Here is a 21,641-nt window from a genome sequence, read left to right on the forward strand (position 1 = left end):
CGGTATAGTAACTGGGTGATCAGTATCTTAAAAAGCTCAAACAGTTTCAAGTAACTCCTAAAGGTACTTAGCTGACTCCCAAAGAACAGAATACACAATTTAAGAGAACAAAATACCACCCTTGTAGAACAGAGCTGAAATCACATAAATAACTAAGAATGTGTCCCTGGAAAAACAGAAATAAGCAAAGCAAAATGGGTAATAGTAATAGTCATACTTACACAGTTTCAGATTTTATTTTCATAATTATCTTCCCATAGAAGCAATAATCTATATTTCCATAACAATACATTTAATATTTACTCATCAAAGAACTGGAAAAAAATAGGAAGCACAGATTCCATACACAAATACCATAATATTCTGCATATGTACAAATAAATTCTATATATTAAATATATTTCTAGATTGACTTCACTTACAATATAATAACACTGAGTATTCAATTCTGAGCATATTCATGCAGACTTCCACTTTGGTAAAAGGGATAAAATGAGTTCTGGAAATGTTTTTCCTGTTGTAAACACGTTTCCTGCTTTTGACCACACTCTCAGGATAAAGACTTCTGTACGTGGAAAAATAAAATGCATGAAGATGAAACAAGGGCTCTTTCCCGGACACCACACATCAACCCTGACATCAAAGAAATACCCCCAAGTCCTACATGTTAGTTCCTAAATGTGGGCAGGGAGGGGGGAAGAGGCTGCACTTAAAATAGAGTCTTTAATGTTGTTAAGGGTCAGCTACCCCGCTAAAACAGAATGCACTGAATCAAGCACTCCTCATTTTTAATATGTAAAAGTTAAGAACTTTTCCAACGCTGCAATAAGTAATATAGTCTGTAAACAAATGGTCTAAAATACCTTTTAAGTGCTGCCAAATCTGTTTAGACAGATAGCTGTTTAACTCACATGACCATTAATACAAGATTCCTGAAGTTTCCGAATGGATCTAAAGGGCACAGCAGCAATGGCAGGATCTTGGAAGTATTAGTGTGCCACCATCCAGTACAAATGTCTCTAAATGCAGCCTCACTGAGGCTGTCCCAAGTTAACCTCCATACAATTATTGAACATGAGCTGCTACCTGCAGAACTATGCAGGTAACTCGAGGAATCAAAACATTAAATTTGCTAGAGTCTTAAATCAGATCTTCAATAAAGATTTCTACCCTCCCACCACCCATTTAAGTGCACCTGCCACACAAGTGCACCTGCCAACCAGTTAAGCCCTCCCCTCCCCTGGAAACAACTATGGCTAAAACCACTCATCATAATGAGCCTTGGTGTCTCCAGGAGCAGCAAACTACACACACTGGACTCATATAAGGCTGGCTCATGGAGATTCATGGCTTCATGAATCTCTATTAGCATTTTCAAAACCATGACTGCAATAAAATCTTGATACCCTCAGACAAGGTCTAAGCCCATGAATGGCATGTCAGGATTTTGTTCTTTGTTCTATGGTTTCCCAGAGCAGGAAACCACTCTGGGTGGCAAGTGCCTACAGAATGCATGCTGCTGCTGACTGGCACCTCTCTTCAATTAACAGATTTGGAGATAGGGCCAAACCATACAGGTGAACAAGGAATGCTTCAAAAATAACCTTTTAGGAGTACCTACAAGGACTAAAATATTGGCAGCACAGTCCTCTAAAAAGAAGTACTTCAGAAACAATTCTTCCCTTTCAGCTAAATGTTAATGGTACACAGCATTTTCCATGTCCAGTTACTGTCCTGCTGCAACTCTAAATGAATCAGAAATTATTTTGGAGGGAAGAAATGTCTATATTCTAGGTTGATGGGAACATCCCCTCTTAGAATGCATAAAAACAGTCATTAGTTTCCATTTAGTCAAGAACCAAATGGATTTGGGGACAGTCACTGGTGTGTTTATTTAGGTACAAAAATGTATTTCATTAAGGAGTTGAATATACCGTAAAAACTTTCAATGTACATATAAGACTTTAAACCTATCTTTTATTGGGCTAAACAGTATTGCAAGGCTCAAAACAGCATCCTGTCCCAATCGTGCCTCTGAAAAGATTTGAAGATTTAATAATTCAAATGTATCTAATATCACTGGGGATAAACTTCCTTTTCAAAAGTTTGAAATACTACTTTAACTCAGTAAACTTCACTTTTAGCAGCAATTATTAAATAAAACGAAAGGGAAATTCTCTAACAATAAATCACAAAAGCCCAACAGAAAAGAATTTCTATGCCTATTGTCCCTTTTGTTTAGAACAGTTTGTAGCTTGCAAGTTTAAAAATCAACTGTGTTAAAATGTCACAGTACATTTTTTCTATTAATTCCTGATGGTGTCTTAGAAAGGCTGTTATGGAAAGAAAAAAAAGTGTTTTCAGGTAGTGGGTATGATGGGTGACTTAGGGAAATGATGACTAAACATGAATCTATTAGCATTTTCAAAGCCATGACTGCAATGCAATCTGGATCCCCTCAGACAAGGTCCAAGTTCATGAATGGCATGTCAGGATTTTGTTCTTCCTTTCTGCAGCACAGCAAGATCCTAGCACAGGCCTCCTGCATACTCATCTTCATCTTCCTCAGTGGTGGGGGCGGTGGCACCTTCAGATTTAGCCTGTGGCGCCGCAGGTTTCTTCTTGATTCCCCCTCCGGGAACCACCAAACTCAGGCCCAGCTTAGCATACTGTCAATGACAAAGCATGTTCTCAGAAGCTGGACAACAGGAATCTCAATATGCCATGTGTCAACTGTAGCTATCTATAAGAGAGATCTTAATTTTCTACCTCAGGGAAACCAATACTACCATTAAAACGTAAAAAACCACCACAAAAAATTCAACAGCGCACTGCCATCAGATGGCTCATGACCGTGACATGACAGGTACACAACTGGTCATCAGTTATATGCCACACTTAGGAATCTGAGATAATTGGGACACACTCAGTTAAGTAATACTTGCAGTACCTACAAAATAAAGATCTGTTGAGTAAATGAAGAGTTAAGCTGGGGACAAAGTCTTAATAAACTTATAAAAGCCTATATAAGACTTTACCTAGGGAAAAAAATGGATTCCTCTATCCACATCATTACCAAAAAGAAAGGTCTCAAGCTGATCTGATACCAAATCAAATGAACATGGGCTCAGAAATCTACTAAAAAGGGAAAGCCACAGTCACAGCTCACGTTCTGTATACAACACTGTGTGAGGCCATTTCTCACATGCAGACCAATCTATTCTGCAAGACAGGCTGGCTAGACAAGGACCAGCTGCTCCCTTCTTACGGATGAGTTAATGGAGGCTCACAGAGTTCATTAGTAACCAGCCTCACATAACCAGCTGTCAAAGAAGTAGGCTTCCGAGAAGTGTATCAAATTACAAAGGCCACTACCTGATGAGCCTCTTTCAGAAAGTGAAGCCTAAAGGAAACTTAAACTAAGCACCTTACAGAGATCAAAAGGTGGTAGGAAAGGCAGAGAAATGGAGCCGAATTAAAAAGTATACATACTCAACACCATCAGATGGCTAGATAAAAGGCTGTAAACCCACATGGTTGACACCTAAACAGTCTAAGAATACAGTGAAATTCAGTGCCAATGCCACATTCCTCCGTAAGCAGTGGCTGGAGGTATAAAATAGAGGGGGAAATCTCACAAGCCCATAGGAGAAAAATAATATCTACCTCTACCTTTCAAGAAAAAAGAAATAAAGGCCACTTACATCATTATCCATGTACTTGAAAAGTGGCGAGTTGCAGACGTCAGATACTTGGTCTTGGTCTTGTTGGTCATAGCCTTCAAGAAGCTGTTCCAGGGCAGCACAGTCTTCACTCCCACTGAACCCTGGAATGCTACAGCAAGCACGAGTCACACCCCTCCACCTGCCCTCAGGGGGTTCTGCCCCCCTCCCAGATGTTTGGCAATATCTGGAGACATTTTTGTTAACAGGTAGAAAGAGGCCTGGAATACTCCAGACGTCCCACAGCGCACAGGCCCCAGAAGAGCAAGGGATTCCACCTCAGGAAATGGGTGGCTTGCAAACATGCGCAGATTGAGACCACTCACTGTAACTACCTCCAAAAGGAAATTATCTTCCCGTAACATGCAATCTGAGAACATTTCTTTACTCTTTTTGTTGTTGTCTCAGAAGACAAATGGAACAAAATCATTCTGGTCATTCACTCCCATGAAATCCCCAGGAGGAAAACATGAAAGATCACAACTTGTAAAAAAAAAAAAAAAAAATCCTGCTGAATTGGCAGGTAAGTCTACCTACCACTACGAAATTTTTTTTCACTATAAAATTTTTTACAACACCAAAAATAGCTTCATGGCCAAGAACAGCTGTCTAAACAGTGATCTCCCATCGGGAAATAGAAATTTTACACTGCAAGATAGAGCTGCCAGCATCTTACCTGTAGCTCTCCCTGACACACCTCTCTGCAGCCACGTAGTCGTTTCTGTGGAGGTGAACTAAGACTTGAGCAATTGTTTTCTAAAACAAAAGAGGTGATTATGGTCCAAAGTTACACCAAACTTGTTAGTAAAGTCAATTTCTTGAGGTCTAGAATTGAACTTTACAGTCCTGGTTTGTGTACAGAGATTTATAAATTCTTAGTAACTTCCACGGGACACGTGAGGGAAAATGCCCTGCCATGGTACATCTCAAACTACTCAGGGTCCTGTTACGTGAAGGCTAAGTTAGGGGGTCCAAGGCAAGCCTAGGTGGTCTGAGGATCACACTGAATAACACAACTTAGAGCACGACCACCATACACTGTAAAGAAAATGTCTCTTAAATATCTATATAGGTTTAATCTTGAAAAGGGAAATCTTGAAGTGGAACCCATGACGCCACAACACTTTGGAATTCTTAAAGAAATACTAGGAAAATGGTTAATGAATGAAAAAACTTTAGATGATAGGAACAAAACTATTTATAAGCCACAAAGGCATTAGCAAGACCGAAGATGTGACTAATAAAATCTTATTGGCAAACAGCTCTTCATAACGTGTTTTTCAATCTTTTTTCTTTTTCAGATGGCTTTTATTGATCTATCCTTAAGTTTGCTGAATCTTTTTAACATCTCCATCATCAGATTAACTTTAATCCAGTATTTTACTGTAGACATTTGCTTTTTTCAGTTCCAAAATTCTATTGTAGTTTCAATCTAAAATAAAACAAAAACACAATCCTTTTGTCCATTCATCTATTTACCTTTATATCCCATGGAATAGTTAAAATAGCTACTTTGCAGTCATGACCTGGTAATTCCCGCAGCTGGGCGACATCTCTGGGTTTCCCTGGTTGTCTTCTCTTGGGAACTGGTCCTATTTTCCTGACTTCCTAATGTTGAGTGCTTTGAGACTATATCCTGGACACTGTGGTGCTTTGCTGCACAGACTATCCTATAATTCTCAGGAGAGTGAGATTTCCAGCAGGTGACCCAGCAGTTGGGCTTGGATGCCTGTTCTGTCTGCACTTAGTGGGCAGCAACTATAGTCTTCAGTGCCCCTGCCCCACTGCTGCAGCTCAGCCCCACACAAGAGCTTTGCCAGGTGCTGCGAGTCCTGGTTGGTGACCAAATCTTACTATAGCTCTCGAGGCCTATGCTCTGCTGCTCCACGTCTGTCCACCAGACACAGAGCTGGAGACTAAACCCAGGACTCATGTGGGCACTTGCTCACACCCACACTGAGGGGATTCCCTTTTCCTCTTTCCTGGGCTTTTCTCCTTGCTCTTAGCTCATTGTCTTAGCTCCTCTGAACAAAGAGACTATTAAGCCTCTTGGGGTGTTTTATCTGCCTGCACCACCGTCACAGCCGCTGCTCTGGTCCTGACTAAAGCTTACCTTCAGAGTAAAGTCAAGGGAAAAACAAGAGGAAAAAAATGGGGCTGCTTTTCCCCATCTCTCCAGTTAGAAACTTTGGCTAGATGGATTCCTTGGGTATTTTAGCTGGTGGAACCTCTGCTGCCCAGCTCCATGACTGAGGGCTTCTCTCAGGCAAGGCGCAAGAGAAACAGGGAGAACGCTGGCAACCCACTCCCTTACTGGCTGCTTCTCCAAGTGCTCCCTCCTCCTGCTATTATTTTTCACAGTCCAGAAGTTTTTCAATTTGTCCTGAAGTTTTTGTTGTAATCAGCAGGAAAGATAGACTATAGTGGGCTTACTCCATCTTGGCCAAAATTATTTTTTAAAATATCCAAGGAATCCAGTCTTATATAGTTGCACCAATATGAAAAATCAACCAATGTAAAGCCAAAAATAAACACTTTCAAAACATACCTTATAACAAGTTGGGTAATTTTCAATCTCCTTATAAATATTTTTTTCTTTCTGAATAGAAAGTGCTGCCTCATCAAACCTAAGGACAAAACAAAGAAATGTCAAATAAGACAGCTCTAAATGATCTAAAGCAGAGATCACTGTTGTGCTTGGTATTACAGATTTTAGCAAAAGTAAGAAGGTTTCAGGTATTTTTAGCAACTGCTCCACAACCCAATTTCCATGAGCTCTACACATGTGTCTGGCTTACCTTTTAAACTGTTCATCTGTTCGTGCATCAAGCAGACAGACAAAAAGCAGAACTTAAGGACAGGTTATTTCAAATAGAGTAGTTTAAGTCTGGTAAAGATCATCCATTAATGAGCATCAATCCAATTCAATAAACTGCTCTGTGAAGTTTTGTGAAAAGTATTAGACAACTCCCAATTTAATCATCCCAGAGTTCTTTCCTTCCTCTAAAGCCATCTAGACATCCCAGAGGCACTGCCTGCTGGAGAATTCCTTCCCCACTCCGTCCTCACTGCCACTCTCCACTGCTGCCTCAGTGGGCCACAGAAAACATCCTTCCTGCCACCTTTCATCCTTGACATTCACCTGTTTCAAAGAACTGTCACCCATTCTCCTTTTTTTCCATCCTACTCAGATGGCAAGATGAAGAAGAAAGCATCTTGAATACCATTTCACCAATCCTCCAAGGTCCTCTCCCTTCCCATGCCACAGCCTCAATCCCAGCACACCCTAAGCAGCTCCTTACTGCTTTTACAAGCTTATCATGCCCCTGTCCTGAGACTCTCTTCCTGGCATCTAACCTATGTCTAAAGGAAGTGTACATACCTTGCCCATCTCCCTCACCCCGAAAGTGAAAATGGCAAGCAGTCTGCACTATTAGGATGCAGTGGGAAAGAGCTATTTCATAGCCCAAAATATAAAAACATTACACTACACTTTTTTGTATGTTAACAATTACCTTTTAAAAAGATCTCCATGCATGTGCACACACACATGTATGCGCACACTACGGCTTGATTTAACTCATGTGAATTAAACTGAATTTTTGTGGGCTGTGCCCTCACACCTTACTTCATTCAATAAGATTCATTGGAGAAATGCAATTCTGAATTTCCAAAGATCAATTTGCTAAATTTTGGGAACAAAGCCAGTTTATATGTTGGGCATGGTAGCAGAACTGTAAGATTATTCCCCAAGACCTTTTCTCCTCATATACACTCCTTGTACAGTTTCCCCTTGAATGTGGGCACAACCTCTTAATATGATGGAACTCACTCCTGTAAGGATACTAATCAACTGATTTTGATGCAGAAAAGATTGTCCAGATGAGCCTGACCTAATCATATGAGCTCTTGAAAGGTCAGAGGTTGAAAGTCAAGAGACGTACTCTTATTAACTTTGAAGCAGCAGCTAACTACACCATCTTGTAAACCATCTAGAGGGTACATGCCAAGGAACTACAGGCACCTGTAAGTCGCAGAACTGACTCTAGCCAACAGCTGACAAGAAAACATGGGTGTGCATCCTACAGCTGCAGGGAAAGGAATCCTGCCGACAACCAGTAGGCCTGGAATGAGATCGCAGCCATATGGGGAACCTGATTCCAGCCTAGTGAGATTCTGAGCACAGGACTCAGCTATACTGGGCCTGTACTTCTATCTAACCCACAGAGCTGTGAGACAGTGAGTACGTGCTATTTTAAGCTGCTAGGTTTGTGGCTATTTGTCATATAGAAAAGCAAATTAATATGGGGGATTACATATATCTGTATCATTTGTAATTATGACTTTGAGCTTATCCCAGATCCTATTTTATAAAAAACATTACATCAGAACATTTGGTGACCATCCAGATTATATCATTCTAGTAGGAATCTGAATGTTTTAAGTTTTTCACATATTTAACTATTAAGGCTGCATTCTTCCCACATGACTTACTTCCTTGGCATAAAAACAGCATTTCCGTGTGCTAATAAAACAGAGAACTAGCAAAACAGCCATCTAAGAGAAATACTGTATATTCATATGTAATAAAAAAAACTGATCTACTTGGCTAAAAAGCCATGAAATTGATATATAAAGCCAATTGTTTTCAAATATATCAGGAAATTATTCGTAAGTTAAAATGAAACCCAAAGTTAATCCTTAATACTCCTAACAAAATAAAATACACTTGGTTTTGCTGAAAGAGAATAAATTATCTTCCTGAAATTCAAAAATAAAATAAAATGCCACAAAAGTTATGTGCATATGACAAGAAATTGTCATAGGACTTCACTCAATCCAGCTTTCAATGGCATTCTCCCTCACCATGACGCAGAACTCCTCCTTTGGCACCAACTGCTTCCTGAAGTCCACGACATATTTTTAACTACTTACAAAACTTTTCGAACGATTCATTATCATGACCCCAATAACTTGGCATCACAACGGACAGGACAAAGTTATGCAAGACAGAAACCTAGTGATTATGCTTAACCGGTATCTACTCCACATAGACACACCCAGGCCTCCCTGAGTTTAGAATCCAGTGAGTGTCTCAGTCAACTGGTAAGAGCCTAAGAGAGACCCTTGGAAGTGCGGAGTCAGGTGGGGTACGGGTGGTTAACTGATACAGAAATCGGGTTCTCCTCCTTGTTAGGAATCATGACAAAACTCTGGAAAGCATTCTGGATTTGGTTCAGAGAGCCAACCACATAGGGGTGCCAACCAGCTCAGCTGCCTCAGAATTTCTCTGGAAGGCACAGGATCATACCTTTCCCTGCAAAGTCAGAACAACTGGAAAGGCCTTTTCAGGGAGGGAACACTGGCAACTGCCGTGATTTAAGGCCTCACAGATGCAACCCAAATTAACTCTGACTCACTTCTAATTATGGCTCTCCAGAAAAGAGGGAGGAGCAGAGGACTAATACAAATATATTAAATATTTAATTTTGCCATCCTAAAATATAAACTATTGTTAAGTTAGGATTAAATATTACAAAATCACATTAATGTAAAAATATAAGCATATTATCTAAATGTAATAAGCATAAAATTTAAAATTGCATGCTATACTCTATTAGATGTTATTTGCATAAACATATAAAATTACTGTTCTAGTTTTTTTTGTTCTAGTTCTTTTAAACAAATGGTAGCACCAATTCAGATTATAATCAATATGTATTCAAAATATTCAAATATCACATAAATTCTCCCAGTTATCTTTCTATTAGCATAGATCTTCCAGGTTTTTCTTACTCTGCACTATACTGAAATTCCTGATGGCAGTATTGTGACAGCTTTTAATTTTTTCATACTCGTTTTCAAATATCAAATTCCATAACACTCCTGAATAAATTCAAATCAATTTTTATATCAATCTATAACTTAAACAAATATTTCCATGATTTTTGTTCAAAACACTATTTTGAACGTAAAATACTATCATTTTTCAATGCATTTTTACTCAAAAGGAAGGCAAAAAGCAATAAAACAAATTCACAAAGTAATTAAAAGATGTACTAGTTGCCCTAGATTTATAAATGTCCCTCTTTCCAGCATCTCCACACCACTTTCTACAACTGTGAAGAAAACTTGTTCTAAAATAATGGTTCTCACTACACACGTCAACCAGATACTTCAGGGAATGATAGTGGCTACCACTCCATGGTGGAGCTTTCCAGAGGAACATGCATACGTAGCTGGAAAATGCTGCTCAGCGGCCCCCCTGAGGAGGTTCTGGCCCCCCCACCCAACCCCTTTGCTACTCTCCTGGAACCTAGCTTTAGATAATCTCAGTCTGGAAAACAGAAGGGGAGCAGATGTGAAAGCAGAAAGATCCTAGGGAAGCTGAAGGAGAGCCCACATCTACACAGAGTGGAGCTAACTTTCTGCCCTACTTCCAACTTTGCTTCTTAGGCTTTCAGTGGTCAATGGGACTTGGACCCTAAGAACGCACTGGAGGCCTTGGGGGAAGAACATCAGGGGAGTGGATGAGAAAAAGAGGTAAAAGTATGCCACAATGTCCCTGTCTGCCCTATAATGGGTAGAGCCCAGGGCACCATTCTCTGTTTCTACAAGTATGAGGACCTGCTCAAAGGGTCAGAATTTAGGTACTGTCTTACAGTTCGGCTCTTCTACAACACCTAGGACCATCACCACAAACAGCTGTTACTATAAGAAACCTTTTCAGGGACTAGTCTGAACTTACTATACCATCATTTGAAGTTGAGAATTGCCAGAGTTAGTATTCTAGTGGTTTGGATTTCTAGGAGGCCAGGAGAATTAAAAACAAAATTAAGGGATGTCCGGGTAGCTCAGAGGTTGAGCATCCTCCTTTGGCTCAGGGTGTGATCCTGAGGTCCTGGGATTGAGTTCCACATCAGCTCCCTGCAGGAAGCCTGCTTCTCCCTCTGCCTATGTCTCTGCCTTTCTCTATGTCTCTCTCATGAATGAATAAAATCTTTAAAAACAAAATTAATATACTATTCAGTTAGACCAACAAAAAACCTAATCAATGAAAGAAGGTCCTATAAAATAGTCCATCTAAATAACAACACGCAAGAGTTATTATTCTATAGTAATTTATTCTGATGCTACTTTAAACTTGCTTGAATTATATTTCAGATCTGTAGTCTTCACGAAGGAAGCGCTTAATTCCATCTCAGAAAGGAGTCAATAGACTCTTTAGTCATTTGTTTTTTGGTTCCTTCCCAAAATATAACCCGGGGGAACTAGGGGCAAATTTTCTGTCACTGGGGAACTATGGGCAAATTTTAATGAAAAGATCTATCTTCAGACCTATAGTTTTCTTTTTTCTTTTTTCTTTTTTTTTTCTGACCTATAGTTTTCTAAGCATTTTTACCTTAAATACTACTAAACAACATTTTGGCAAACAGAATTTTATTAATGACAAAATGTTTACTAAGCTTAAATTAAGGTAAAGTAAAAAACAAAGGAAAATCCAGTAGAATTCTAAGTTTGCTGGGGTCCAATTATTATTTATGCCTTGAGTCGTATGTTTAAAGGATGAAAAAACAAATGCCAAATTTCCTATTCAATGACACTATTTAACTGTCAACGAACCTGTCGATTTGCATGGGTGAGCACTTTGGGTATCTTGTTATTTATGCCTATGTAGATATGTATAAAGAAAAACACATTATAACCCAACCAAATAACATATCAAGAACACTGCTTTCTCATGCTGCTGAGCCAGGTTTTAATCAATAAAAGCATAATTTATGATACATTTTGGCATCATATTTAGAAAAACGGTAATTCTGTTGATACTTAATTCAATGTTCCCTCTTACACCACTCTTTCTGCTAGGTAGCCTAGTGTGCCTGTGGCTTACACCAAAAACCTTACCAAGCAATTCTCCAAGTTACTTAGCAGTTCTACATGTGGACTGAAGGTTGACATGGACACAGAAGAACACAGTTCTGGAAATCTCACCTGCGGCCTCGTACCAGCAGCCTGGAAGCTTTTCCTAGTAATTCAACTGCCTGTCGTAAGCGTTCCTCATTCTGAAGGAATCAAAGAAAAGAGACTATTTATTGGCTGCTTTACCCTAGGAATCTTTTTTTCCTCCTAATAATTATTTGAAAGATAAGTAATAGCACTCGATCAAAGTGGGCAGGGGGGAAAAGTACCAAAGCTGCTAATCCATTTTATTAACTAATATAAAAAAAACACAGTTCAATTGTGAGCACAGATAAATTTTCAAAAGCAGTCACTGCATTTCTCTATTTTCCTACATGTTATGAATCTAAACATTCTAAGTATACTTAAAGGAAAAAAATCAAATTCAAACTTACTTCAAACACATTAGCTGTCTGTTGATATAATTGCACAGCCTTTTCTGGATCTACATTTTCGATAAGCCTATATGACAAGAAAATTGGACTTATATGAGAAAGAGAAAACTTGTTTTCCAAAGGATTTTATTAAGACAAACAGCCAATGGCTTCTATGCAGAAACCTGTGCCCACACTCACTTTCCAGCTCGCTCCAATGCCATGGCTGCTGTGTCCGGGGTGCCATTTTCTAGGTACATCATGCTGGCTTTCTCAATCAGCTGAACAGCCTCAGGCAGTTTCTGCATCTCCTTCAGGCAAAGGATACAGTATGGATCAGTAAATGCACCAATTTAAATGCAGAATTAGCAATCTGAAATTCATTTTATTCCTATTTCATGAAGATAAATGACTCAAAATATATAACAACAAATATATTTAGGACGAAACGCCTTCACATGGTTACTCTTCCCCATCAAGCTTCATTCAGCCAAACTAAAAAGGTATTCAGTGAATTTCTACACAGAGCTCCTCACCACTTTTGAGTTTCAGAAAAACTCTACAAATGGTAGAAACCAAAACATTTGCTCTTAAATGTTTTCAAAGATTTATAATTCTTTGCACATTTACTGAGTCCCTTCTATCTATGAAGCTTATGCCAAAGGCTGTGAACTGGCAGCTCAAGGGCCATACCTCATTTCCAAGTGCATCTTGCTTTAGTAGTTTCCAGTTAGATCCTTTCACAAAGGTTCTATTCTACAGCTTCCTACTTTAAGAAAAAGATCACAAGCTGCGGCATCAGCAGGCTGGCATTCCCACAAGGCAATGGTAGGTTGGGGCTGAGCAGCAGCTGTCCTGTAAGCATGGTGCTTCTTGGTGGTGGCTGCATTTCTCCATACTCCTTGCTGCCGCCCACACCAGGTCCTGCCTCCTGCACCCCAGTCACTGCCCAAATCCTGAGCTCATCTGAGCTTGCAGCCCCCTTTCATGAGGAGTGCCACCAGCACATTAACTGTTTCTTACTATGAAATCATAGGTCTCAGCATCCTGTGGTCCTTATATCTATTATCTCCAAATCAAAACTCTTCTTAAAAAAAGGAAGAAAAATCACTGAAAAGCTAGACATAAAGTTTACAGGTATTATCTACATAAGGTTACCATCTTAAAGTAGGCTCCACACTGACAATTCAAGGGTTGTTTTCAGTCTGCCTATTCAGCACCTAAGTTGACAAATTCTTTAGGATATAAAACTTGCTGGTCTCATTCCTACTGACTTCTGCATGTGATTTTTTTATTATTTAGTTACAAAGTAAAAAAGGATGGGCTGCCTTCTTAGAAGTTACACTATTTATATTCTTCCCCGTGTTTTTGTAGCCCAGCAAAATCATTAAGAAAAAAATGAAAATATGCCTATTGTCAGTGGTTTGTGTGCCTCAGTCACCCTATGGCTTCTGTGGAGCAAATAGGATATGAAACCACCCAGGAGTAGTTAAAAAAAAAAAAAATGTATATATATATATATATATATATATATATATATATACACACACACACACACACACACACACACACACACATATTTGTAAATTTTACATTAAAATGTCAAGTTCTCAGAAGTAGGGGAGTCTCTCATCTAGCTCTTGTCTAGCAACACTCTCCTGGTTGCAAAGCTTAGAAATTTGTTGTTCCCAGTTCCTGCCAACATATTCTTTTAAATTTCACCTTTAATACTCTCTATCTTAAGGTGCATACAATGTATCCTTGGGTTCAATTAGCAATGCTTGGGATAAGAAATCTTAGCACCTCTGGCCTTAAAGCTAGGAGAGTTTTTCACTTCCATGTGAATCTACTTTAACACCTTGTAGTTAATTCATTTTACCTACAAGACAGTTGTGGCACATTACTGACCTTTAACATCATGCCAGCTTGCTCATAAGCTCTGCAAAGAGAATACAATTTTTCAGATGAGATCTTAGGACATACGGGGGAAGAGAAAACTTTTAACCAAAGATATGAGAAGCTATGGCAATTAAAACTGACTCAGGCACTATATATTGCTTTAGGCTTTTAATAACACATTTCTTTTTTATTTTTGTGGGCAATAATGCCTTGGAAATAAGAGACATCTGAGTTAAAGGGATTTTATTTGGTAGATAGAAAATTAAGTAAAACTCAGAAAGGTTAAAGGACTTCTTATCTGACAAACCTAAATCCAAGTTTTGAAACAAGTACTCTCTAAAAAAGCAGGAGAAAGACTGTTTCTCTCCACAAGTACTATTAACTATCAAGAAGGGGGAGGGGAGGAGATTCTAACTTGCTTTTTCATAGGCTATTGAAGAAAATGGTCTTAAAAATATATGGTGATTTGAATGTAAACTCTGTATATCTAATTAGGAGTGACTTAGTTTCTAAGGGTCAGGTAAAGACTGAAACAAATGGAAAGGATTATTTTATTTAAGTCAATACAAATAATTCACTATTTATGGATTTATAACTTAGGAAAAATTTACTGACCTATGGAAAAACATTTAAAATATAATCTCCAAATAACATGAAAACATGGAAAATATTTACTTACTTGGCAGCATGAAAAAGACTGAATGGATGTAACAAAGTTGAAATTAAGGAAAAAAAAAACGAGTCAGCAGTTTTTAAAGATCTACTATTTAAAAGAACAATGTCACTTGCCCCAGTTGGCTCCAAAAGACAAATCTTATAAACAGATGAGGCAATCATCTTATGTCTGTTGATGTCTCTTACAGTTACATAATTCACAAAACACTAACAAAACACCACATAGATTCTTAAGCTATTTCCACCGCCCATTAATCTGAAAAGTATCACTGAAATGCAAAATTATTACAACTATAATTTGAAAATGAGATAAAATGGACATTTTTTACTTAGTTTTAAAATATCTCAGGAAAATTTTTTGTTTTAAACTACTTAAAAATATTTTTTCAAATACTTTCAAAACTAAGAAAGACTTAGTTTTAAAAATATTTATAGAACAGAGATGCCTGGGTGGCTCAGCGGTTGAGTCTCTGCCTTCAGCTCAGAGCGTGATCCCAGAGTCCCAGGATTAAGTACCCCATTGGGCTCCCTGCATGGAGCCTGCTTCTCCCTCGGCCTGTGTCTCTGCCTCTCTCTGTGCCTCTCATGAATAAATAAATAAAATCTTTAAAAAAACATTTTTTTTTACAGAACAGTTTATACACTTCTAATACCTGTGCTACTGTTTCATTCTTCAGCATCTGCACATTTCCTTCACTTCAACCCAAAGAAAACTGGCATCACGCAAACAACAGCATAAACTCTCAAATACAGCTCTGCAAAACTGTGAACCTTATGATTAAAAGTCTCGGTCTACTCTTTCACAGTCTAAAAATGCAGAATTTTTCTAATTATTTTCTAAATTAATACCACTGTAGTACACATGTAGGAAACTTCTAACAAAAGAAAATAATAAGTTTCTGTCCAAAGTATCACATTGTTGAATTTCCTTGTGAAGGTTGAAAAGGGTTGAAAAAGATACGCCCTATTATTCTCATGGGCAACAGCTTCTCTCAGGCAGGCATCTTTTGCTTGCTCAAATTGTTTGGCATTTTTAAAAGCAACAGCTGAAATAGAACAACAACAACAAAAAGACTTTCTAATCCATTATTTAAAAAAAACTTCAAACGAATCATTACCAAAATCTACATCATGTGGGAAGCATGAGAAAATATCCTTATTTTAATCAAATACATAAGTTGTATACAACACTAATTTTTTTCTCAGGAATTTTCTTACAATTTTTTTGATTACCAATAACTTGGCACTACTTTCAAAAGTGTGTAGCTTTGTTTCGTTTTGTTAAATTATAGACTACTAGCAATAAATCAGTGCCATTTCTGCTCAAAACCAAGTCTTTCTATAGCAGCACCTAAGCTTTGAGAAACCAAGACTGCATCAGTCAACCAATACTCCCAAACAACAGGTCCTGTCACAAAAGACAGGATCTTACTTTGCCAATTTTACATTTACTAATAAAAGCAGTGCTTTAGTTACAGCTTATTCCACCTTTCAAATTATTTAGAAACAGAAGACCGATATGCCTTCCTTTTGGCATAATCTTTAATAACATTAATAACATTAATAATGCATTTCTTTCAAATAAAGCTTTTACACTGTTTAGTAGGTTTCTGTGAAAATGACATCTCCACTGTCGTAAAAGTGTCATCATCAGAGCAAAACAAGGAGTGGCCCTAAAACTAGGATCTTACAGATTTTGGAAAACTTGTTTACAAACAAGTAAAAAAAGGATACTGAAAAAAAAAATATTTGTTAAAATCAAACTGTTAAAATTCTCTTTAATAAAATGTTCAAAATAAATTACTGAACTATTTTCACCCCTGGACTTACACATTTTGCTTTTTAAAAAAAATGTATTCTATTGATTAAATATATTTTGCATAACCCCTTAAAGAAAATAAAAGATGATTTAATGGGAAAATATGATCTGAATGTGTATTTGTGAAGGCAGTTCATGGTCTCGGATGCTTATAAAAACCAACCTGTGATAAATTTCCCTCAAGAAATTTGCAAAATGTTGTGCCTTCTAGTTACAAAAGTGTTCTTGTACTAGGTGTCCATAGAATCCATATGAAATTTGAGCTTTTAATAATTTTCCTTTTAAATAGGACAAATAATTTACATCATCCAACAGAGAGAATATAGTCAGGATTTAAATAAAAGTGGTAAAGACTCATTTACCCAAGTTTCTATTTACCCAATTTCTCTACTATTCTTTGATGATATTCTAAAACTAAAAGTCTATGAAAAGCACATTATGTAGGTGGTCTCTAAGTTAGGCTAACAAACGTGATCTGGGCTATGGCTGAAACACAACTGCAAATGTGTTTAGAATACTTCAAAAAGTGCATTAAGCTTTGTATCCAAAATAATTGTGGATATGCTAAAAGCTGTCATTACATAATTAAATGGTAAATTTTTAGTAAGTTTCCTCTCTGTTGCATGTTGCAGATCATTTTTACCTAATATACAGATAATATTTATTCAAATAGTCATATAGCTTAATACTTCACATTTATCAGCATTATACCAAAAGTGTGGTTCTTAAAAAAACATGTGCCAAACAGACACAGGATCTGTAGATCTGCCTAGATTATGGCTAAATTAAAAAATAAAAGTTAACAAAAATCTTTATTCCATTATAGAAGTATAATAGAGAGATATGGCAAAAACTCCTGGAAATAGTGGGCAACTGATTGAAGTTCAAGAATATATGTACAAAGGGGATCCCTGGGTGGCTCAGCGGTTTGGCGCCTGCCTTTGGCCCAGGGCGCGATCCTGAAGTCCCGGGATTGAGTCCCGCATCAGGCTCCCTGCATGGAGCCTGCTCCTCCCTCTGCCTGTGTCTCTGCCTCTCTCTCTCTCTCTCTCTCTCTGTGTGTGTGTGTGTCTATCATGAATAAATAAATAAATCTTTAAAATATATATATATATATATGAACAAGGCAAAAAGCTTGAAGCTACGTGCTGCCAACCCTACCCATCTCTGCTGTCAGAAGAGAGCTGCAGGTCACTGGGTCTCTCAGTCCTCAACACATCTGAAAATAACAAGTGGGAAAAAAGCCAGGGCCTGGGCAGGTTTGGTTTTTCTGACTATTAAATTCTCATAGAAAGCATTAAGTGTAAGTATTTTTGTCAAGATGAAGTTTTCAGCCTACGTTAAGACTAGATATTGGAATCAAAGGGCTATCATTATACATACCTGCTTTTCCATATTCAGAAGCAGCACTGTCATAATCTGGTTTCCATTTTAAAAAACCAGTTTTCAAGCTAAAATGAAAAGACACATTTAACAGAAGTTAGCAACCACATTTAGAAGTCAGAATCCTGCTTTAATGGCTTTGTAGGTGATTTAAAAACAAAACAAACAAACAAAAAACCCACGAGGTACAAAATCCCGATCTTGCCCACTTCTTCCCAAATTTATTTACAATTAAAAACAACCTATTTTCCCTCTCACTATCACAGATGCGGTTTTCTTCTTTTAAAATGTCTGCATAGGGGATCCCTGGGTGGCGCAGCGGTTTGGCGCCTGCCTTTGGCCCAGGGCGTGATCCTGGAGACCCGGGATCGAGTCCCACGTCAGGCTCCCAGTGCATGGAGCCTGCTTCTCCCTCTGCCTATGTCTCTGCCTCTCTCTCTCTCTATATGACTATCATAAATAAACAATTAAAAAATAAAAATAAAAATAAAATGTCTGCATAAGGGACAACTGGGTGGCTCAGCAGTTAAGTGTCTGCCTTCAGCTCAGGGCAGGATCCTGGAGACCGGGGATCGAGTCCGATGTCGGGCTCCCTGCGTGGAGCCTGCTTCTCCCTCTGCCTGTGTCTCTGCCTCTCTCCCTCTCTCTGTGTCTCTCATGAATGAATAAATAAAATCTTGAAAAAAAAAAATAAAATGTCTGTATAATATCCAAGTACAGCAGAAGTTCTCAGCACATGGTCCCCACACCAGCATTACTAAGAAATGTGCTAGAAATGTAAACTCCAGTCCTACAGAACCAGAAACTCTGGGGTGGCAGCAGCAATCAGAGTATAACAAGCCCCAAGGTGCATCAAAACTTGAGACCCTCTGAAGCACAGCATCAAGCAAGCAGTTGGATTCATGAGGCTGAAGCTCAGGAGAGGCTAGAGGTATTAACCAAGGAGCCACTGGCACATACCACACAAAGGGCCCAGTTAAAATCCACCAGGGAGATCTAGAAAGTGAGCAGAAAGCCTACAGAATACAAATATTCAGAGCAACAACACAGGGAGTCAGCAAAACAGGTTGAGAATTAGCCAGGGAAGATAACTGGAAAGACTGGGATGTTATGAAAACAACAGGATCACTACTGGTTTCTCACATGCCGAAACAAAGAACCATCAGTTTTGAGTCTTTACCTGACCTGCCCTTTCAATATTTTCTTTTTTAGAAACCTAAGAGTCAAGCTTTCCCCTCTATATCCAGTCAAGTAAGTAAAGCTTACCACCTCTATTTGACGGATACCCTCCAACGCTGCCTCTTGTGTTGTTACTTTAATTCAGGCCCTCATCATGAGTCTACTAACCAGTCATGGAAAGTCACCTTTCCTGCCTGCCCTCCCTCCTCTTCCACTCACCCCACCTTGAGGATATTAATTTTTTCCTTACTTTGTACACCCCCTGAAATAACTGCATACCTCTGTTCTAGCATTTACTATCTTATTTCTACTCTGATGACTTGTATGCTTGCCTGTGAATTCTAAACTCCTGAATAAAGAACCTCTTTTGGTTACTTCAATAACTCCAATGGCTGGGTCAGATATACACTGCCGGAATGTGACAAAATCCTCACTTTTCTCTCCCCTCCCCAATCTCCACATTTCTTTTGCCAGGTCCTATTGGTTACATGATCCCCAGAAAAGCTAACATTCAGGACCATCAGAGGGGCAGCCCATTCAGTCTGGCCCCAACTTCTCTGCTCTAGCTCATTCCCTGGCACTGCAACTACTCTACTTTATTCCCCTGGCATATTTTCAAGCCTATGCACATACTAAACCCTATACAGATTCTCATGGGATTTTCCTTCTGTTTAAAAAAAATTATTTTCCGGGACTGAGTGGCTCAATGGTTGAGTGTCTGCCTTTGGCTCAGGGCGTGATCCCAGGGTCCTGGGATGGAGTCCCATATCGGGTTCCCAGCAGGGAGCCTGCTTCAACCTCTGTGTCTCTGCCTCTGTCTCTCATGAATAAATAAAATCTTAATTTTTTTTTTTTTAATTTTCCAGGACCTGCTTAGAAATCACCTTTGGGAAATCTTCCTGAATTTTTCCAGATAGAATAAACTCCTCCTCCTGTGCTACCAAAGCAAAGCTGAGACCGCTTTATTATGGTCTTTATCAAACGCACTATTTTAATGATACTTTTGGGTTTGCTCCCAATAGAAAGAAAGAAAGAAAGAAAGAAAAAGAAAGAAAGAAAGAGTAAGATTGCTGGGGGCATCTCCTGCAAAAAAAGGAGTAGAACACAGTCACAGGGAGGAAGTAGTAACACAGTAACTATAGACTTGAATTTCTCCATTGCTCAAAAGCTGGCGCTGCCATCTTTCAACGGTGCAGCCCTGGACAAGTCATCATAAGGCTTCTCCAGGCCTCACCTCCTCTTCTTCTGTAAAGTGAGATTCTGTACTCGACTCCATGTAGATGTTTCGTTTTCTACAATTACCGAACACGAATTCGTTGCAGTAATGACACTGAGGAGGGGAGTGTTGGGAACTGGGCGGACTCAGCTCAGTCCCGCGTATCTGCTGGGTGCCTACAGCGTGGCCGTGGCAGAAGCTGGGAGAACACATGCAATCAGCAGGGAAGCAGGAACCCCTGGGACACGACAAGGGACCCCCGCGGATTATCAGCTACATCCGTAGCCCCCTCCGCACACGAGAGACTTTCAGAGCGCCGGTTCTCAACAAGGCGATTTCTGCCCCGGGGGGGTCCGTTCTGGTCGTCAGCATGAGAGAGGACAGGTGCTGCGGGCATCTATGAAGTAGAGCCCCGGGATGCTGCTAAACTGCGAGGCACAGGGCAGTCTCCCCAAGGAACACCCAGGCCGGAGCGCCCAGAGCGAGCAGCGGAGCATCCAGCCCCGCAGCAGCCGGGAGCCCAGCAGGGAGCGGGGACGACTTCCGGCAGGCACTGAGTCCGCTTCCGGAGGGGCAGCGGGCCCCGCCCCGGACCCCCGGCCGCAGCCCCGGGAAGCCGCCGCCCTCCGCGCTCGCTCTCCACGCGCCCCCTCCAACTCCCGCGCCGGGCCGGCGTGGGCCACGGACCCAGCCGTGTCTCTCACTCACTATTTCTCTGCTTTGGCGAGGTGCTCCAGCCCTTCATTTATCTTCTGAGCCGCCATCTCCGAGGTCGGGCCCTGACGTGAAAGGCGAGAGCCCGGCTGAGGAGGCGTGGGAACGCCGAAGTGCAAGCCGGGACGGCCCCGCAGCCCAGCTGCTACAGGGGCCTGGAGGGCTCAAACCTAAGGCGGCGCAGCAGCCTGGGGAGCGGGTCTCGGGGCCGCGCCGGCACAAACAGCGCAGGCGCAGAGCGTCAGGGTTCGCCGGCTCCAAGGGCGTGTAGCGCAGGCGCAGTGGGCGCTGAAGGCGGTTGGCTCGTTCCTGCGTTCATTCAAGAAATATTTATTGAGCACCTAGTATGTGCCGGGAACTGCTCCAGGCACCAGGAAATCAGCAGGGAGTACAGCAGACAGAAAAGACCCGCTCGTGGAGCCGTGCTTCCCACTGATGCGAACACGTCGGTGTCTAATCGATGACGCTCGTTCATAGCTGGGAGAGCATTCATCCTGCCTTCCGCGCCACCTGCACCGCGCGCACCTGCACCGCAGTCGGGAAACAAAACAGACTGTCGGTGCTGTTCACTGTGCAGTAGTCACCGGGCGACGCAAACGTGGTCAGCGCTCGGAAGGACGGGCTCAGGGAGATCTGCGGTGCTCAAGCAGGAATGAAAGCTTGGCTCGATGGGCGATCACGGAGATCCCGATCCCCGC

General features: G+C 40.2%; 1 protein-coding gene across 1 annotated transcript; it reads right to left on the reverse strand.

Annotated features, from left to right (window-relative positions):
• Positions 1–217: 217 nt before the first annotated feature.
• On the reverse strand, positions 218–21,210 carry NAPG (NSF attachment protein gamma). Its single transcript, XM_026005961.2, has 12 exons — positions 20,938–21,210; positions 17,835–17,902; positions 15,594–15,678; positions 14,637–14,654; positions 13,967–13,997; positions 12,260–12,369; positions 12,080–12,146; positions 11,718–11,788; positions 6,271–6,349; positions 4,399–4,478; positions 3,705–3,834; positions 218–2,669 (listed from the first exon to the last, which is right to left on the reverse strand). The coding sequence occupies exons 1-12, from the start codon at positions 20,991–20,993 to the stop codon at positions 2,529–2,531; spliced, it is 936 nt and encodes a 311-aa protein (XP_025861746.2). The 5' UTR covers positions 20,994–21,210; the 3' UTR covers positions 218–2,528.
• Positions 21,211–21,641: the final 431 nt, after the last annotated feature.

The sequence above is a fragment of the Vulpes vulpes genome, chromosome 13, assembly GCF_048418805.1.
Source record: "Vulpes vulpes isolate BD-2025 chromosome 13, VulVul3, whole genome shotgun sequence".
Taxonomy (NCBI): Eukaryota; Metazoa; Chordata; class Mammalia; order Carnivora; family Canidae; genus Vulpes; species Vulpes vulpes.

Coding starts and splice junctions, on each gene's coding strand:
- NAPG (XM_026005961.2), bottom strand. CDS start 20,993: ATGGCGGCTCAGAAGATAAATGAAGGGCTGGAGCACCTCGCCAAAGCA. Junction 12,147..12,259: donor GCATTGGAGCGAGCTGGAAA/GTGAGTGTGGGC, acceptor CTTGTCATATAG/GCTTATCGAAAATGTAGATC. Junction 4,479..6,270: donor ATTACCCAACTTGTTATAAG/GTATGTTTTGAA, acceptor CTTTTGTTTTAG/AAAACAATTGCTCAAGTCTT.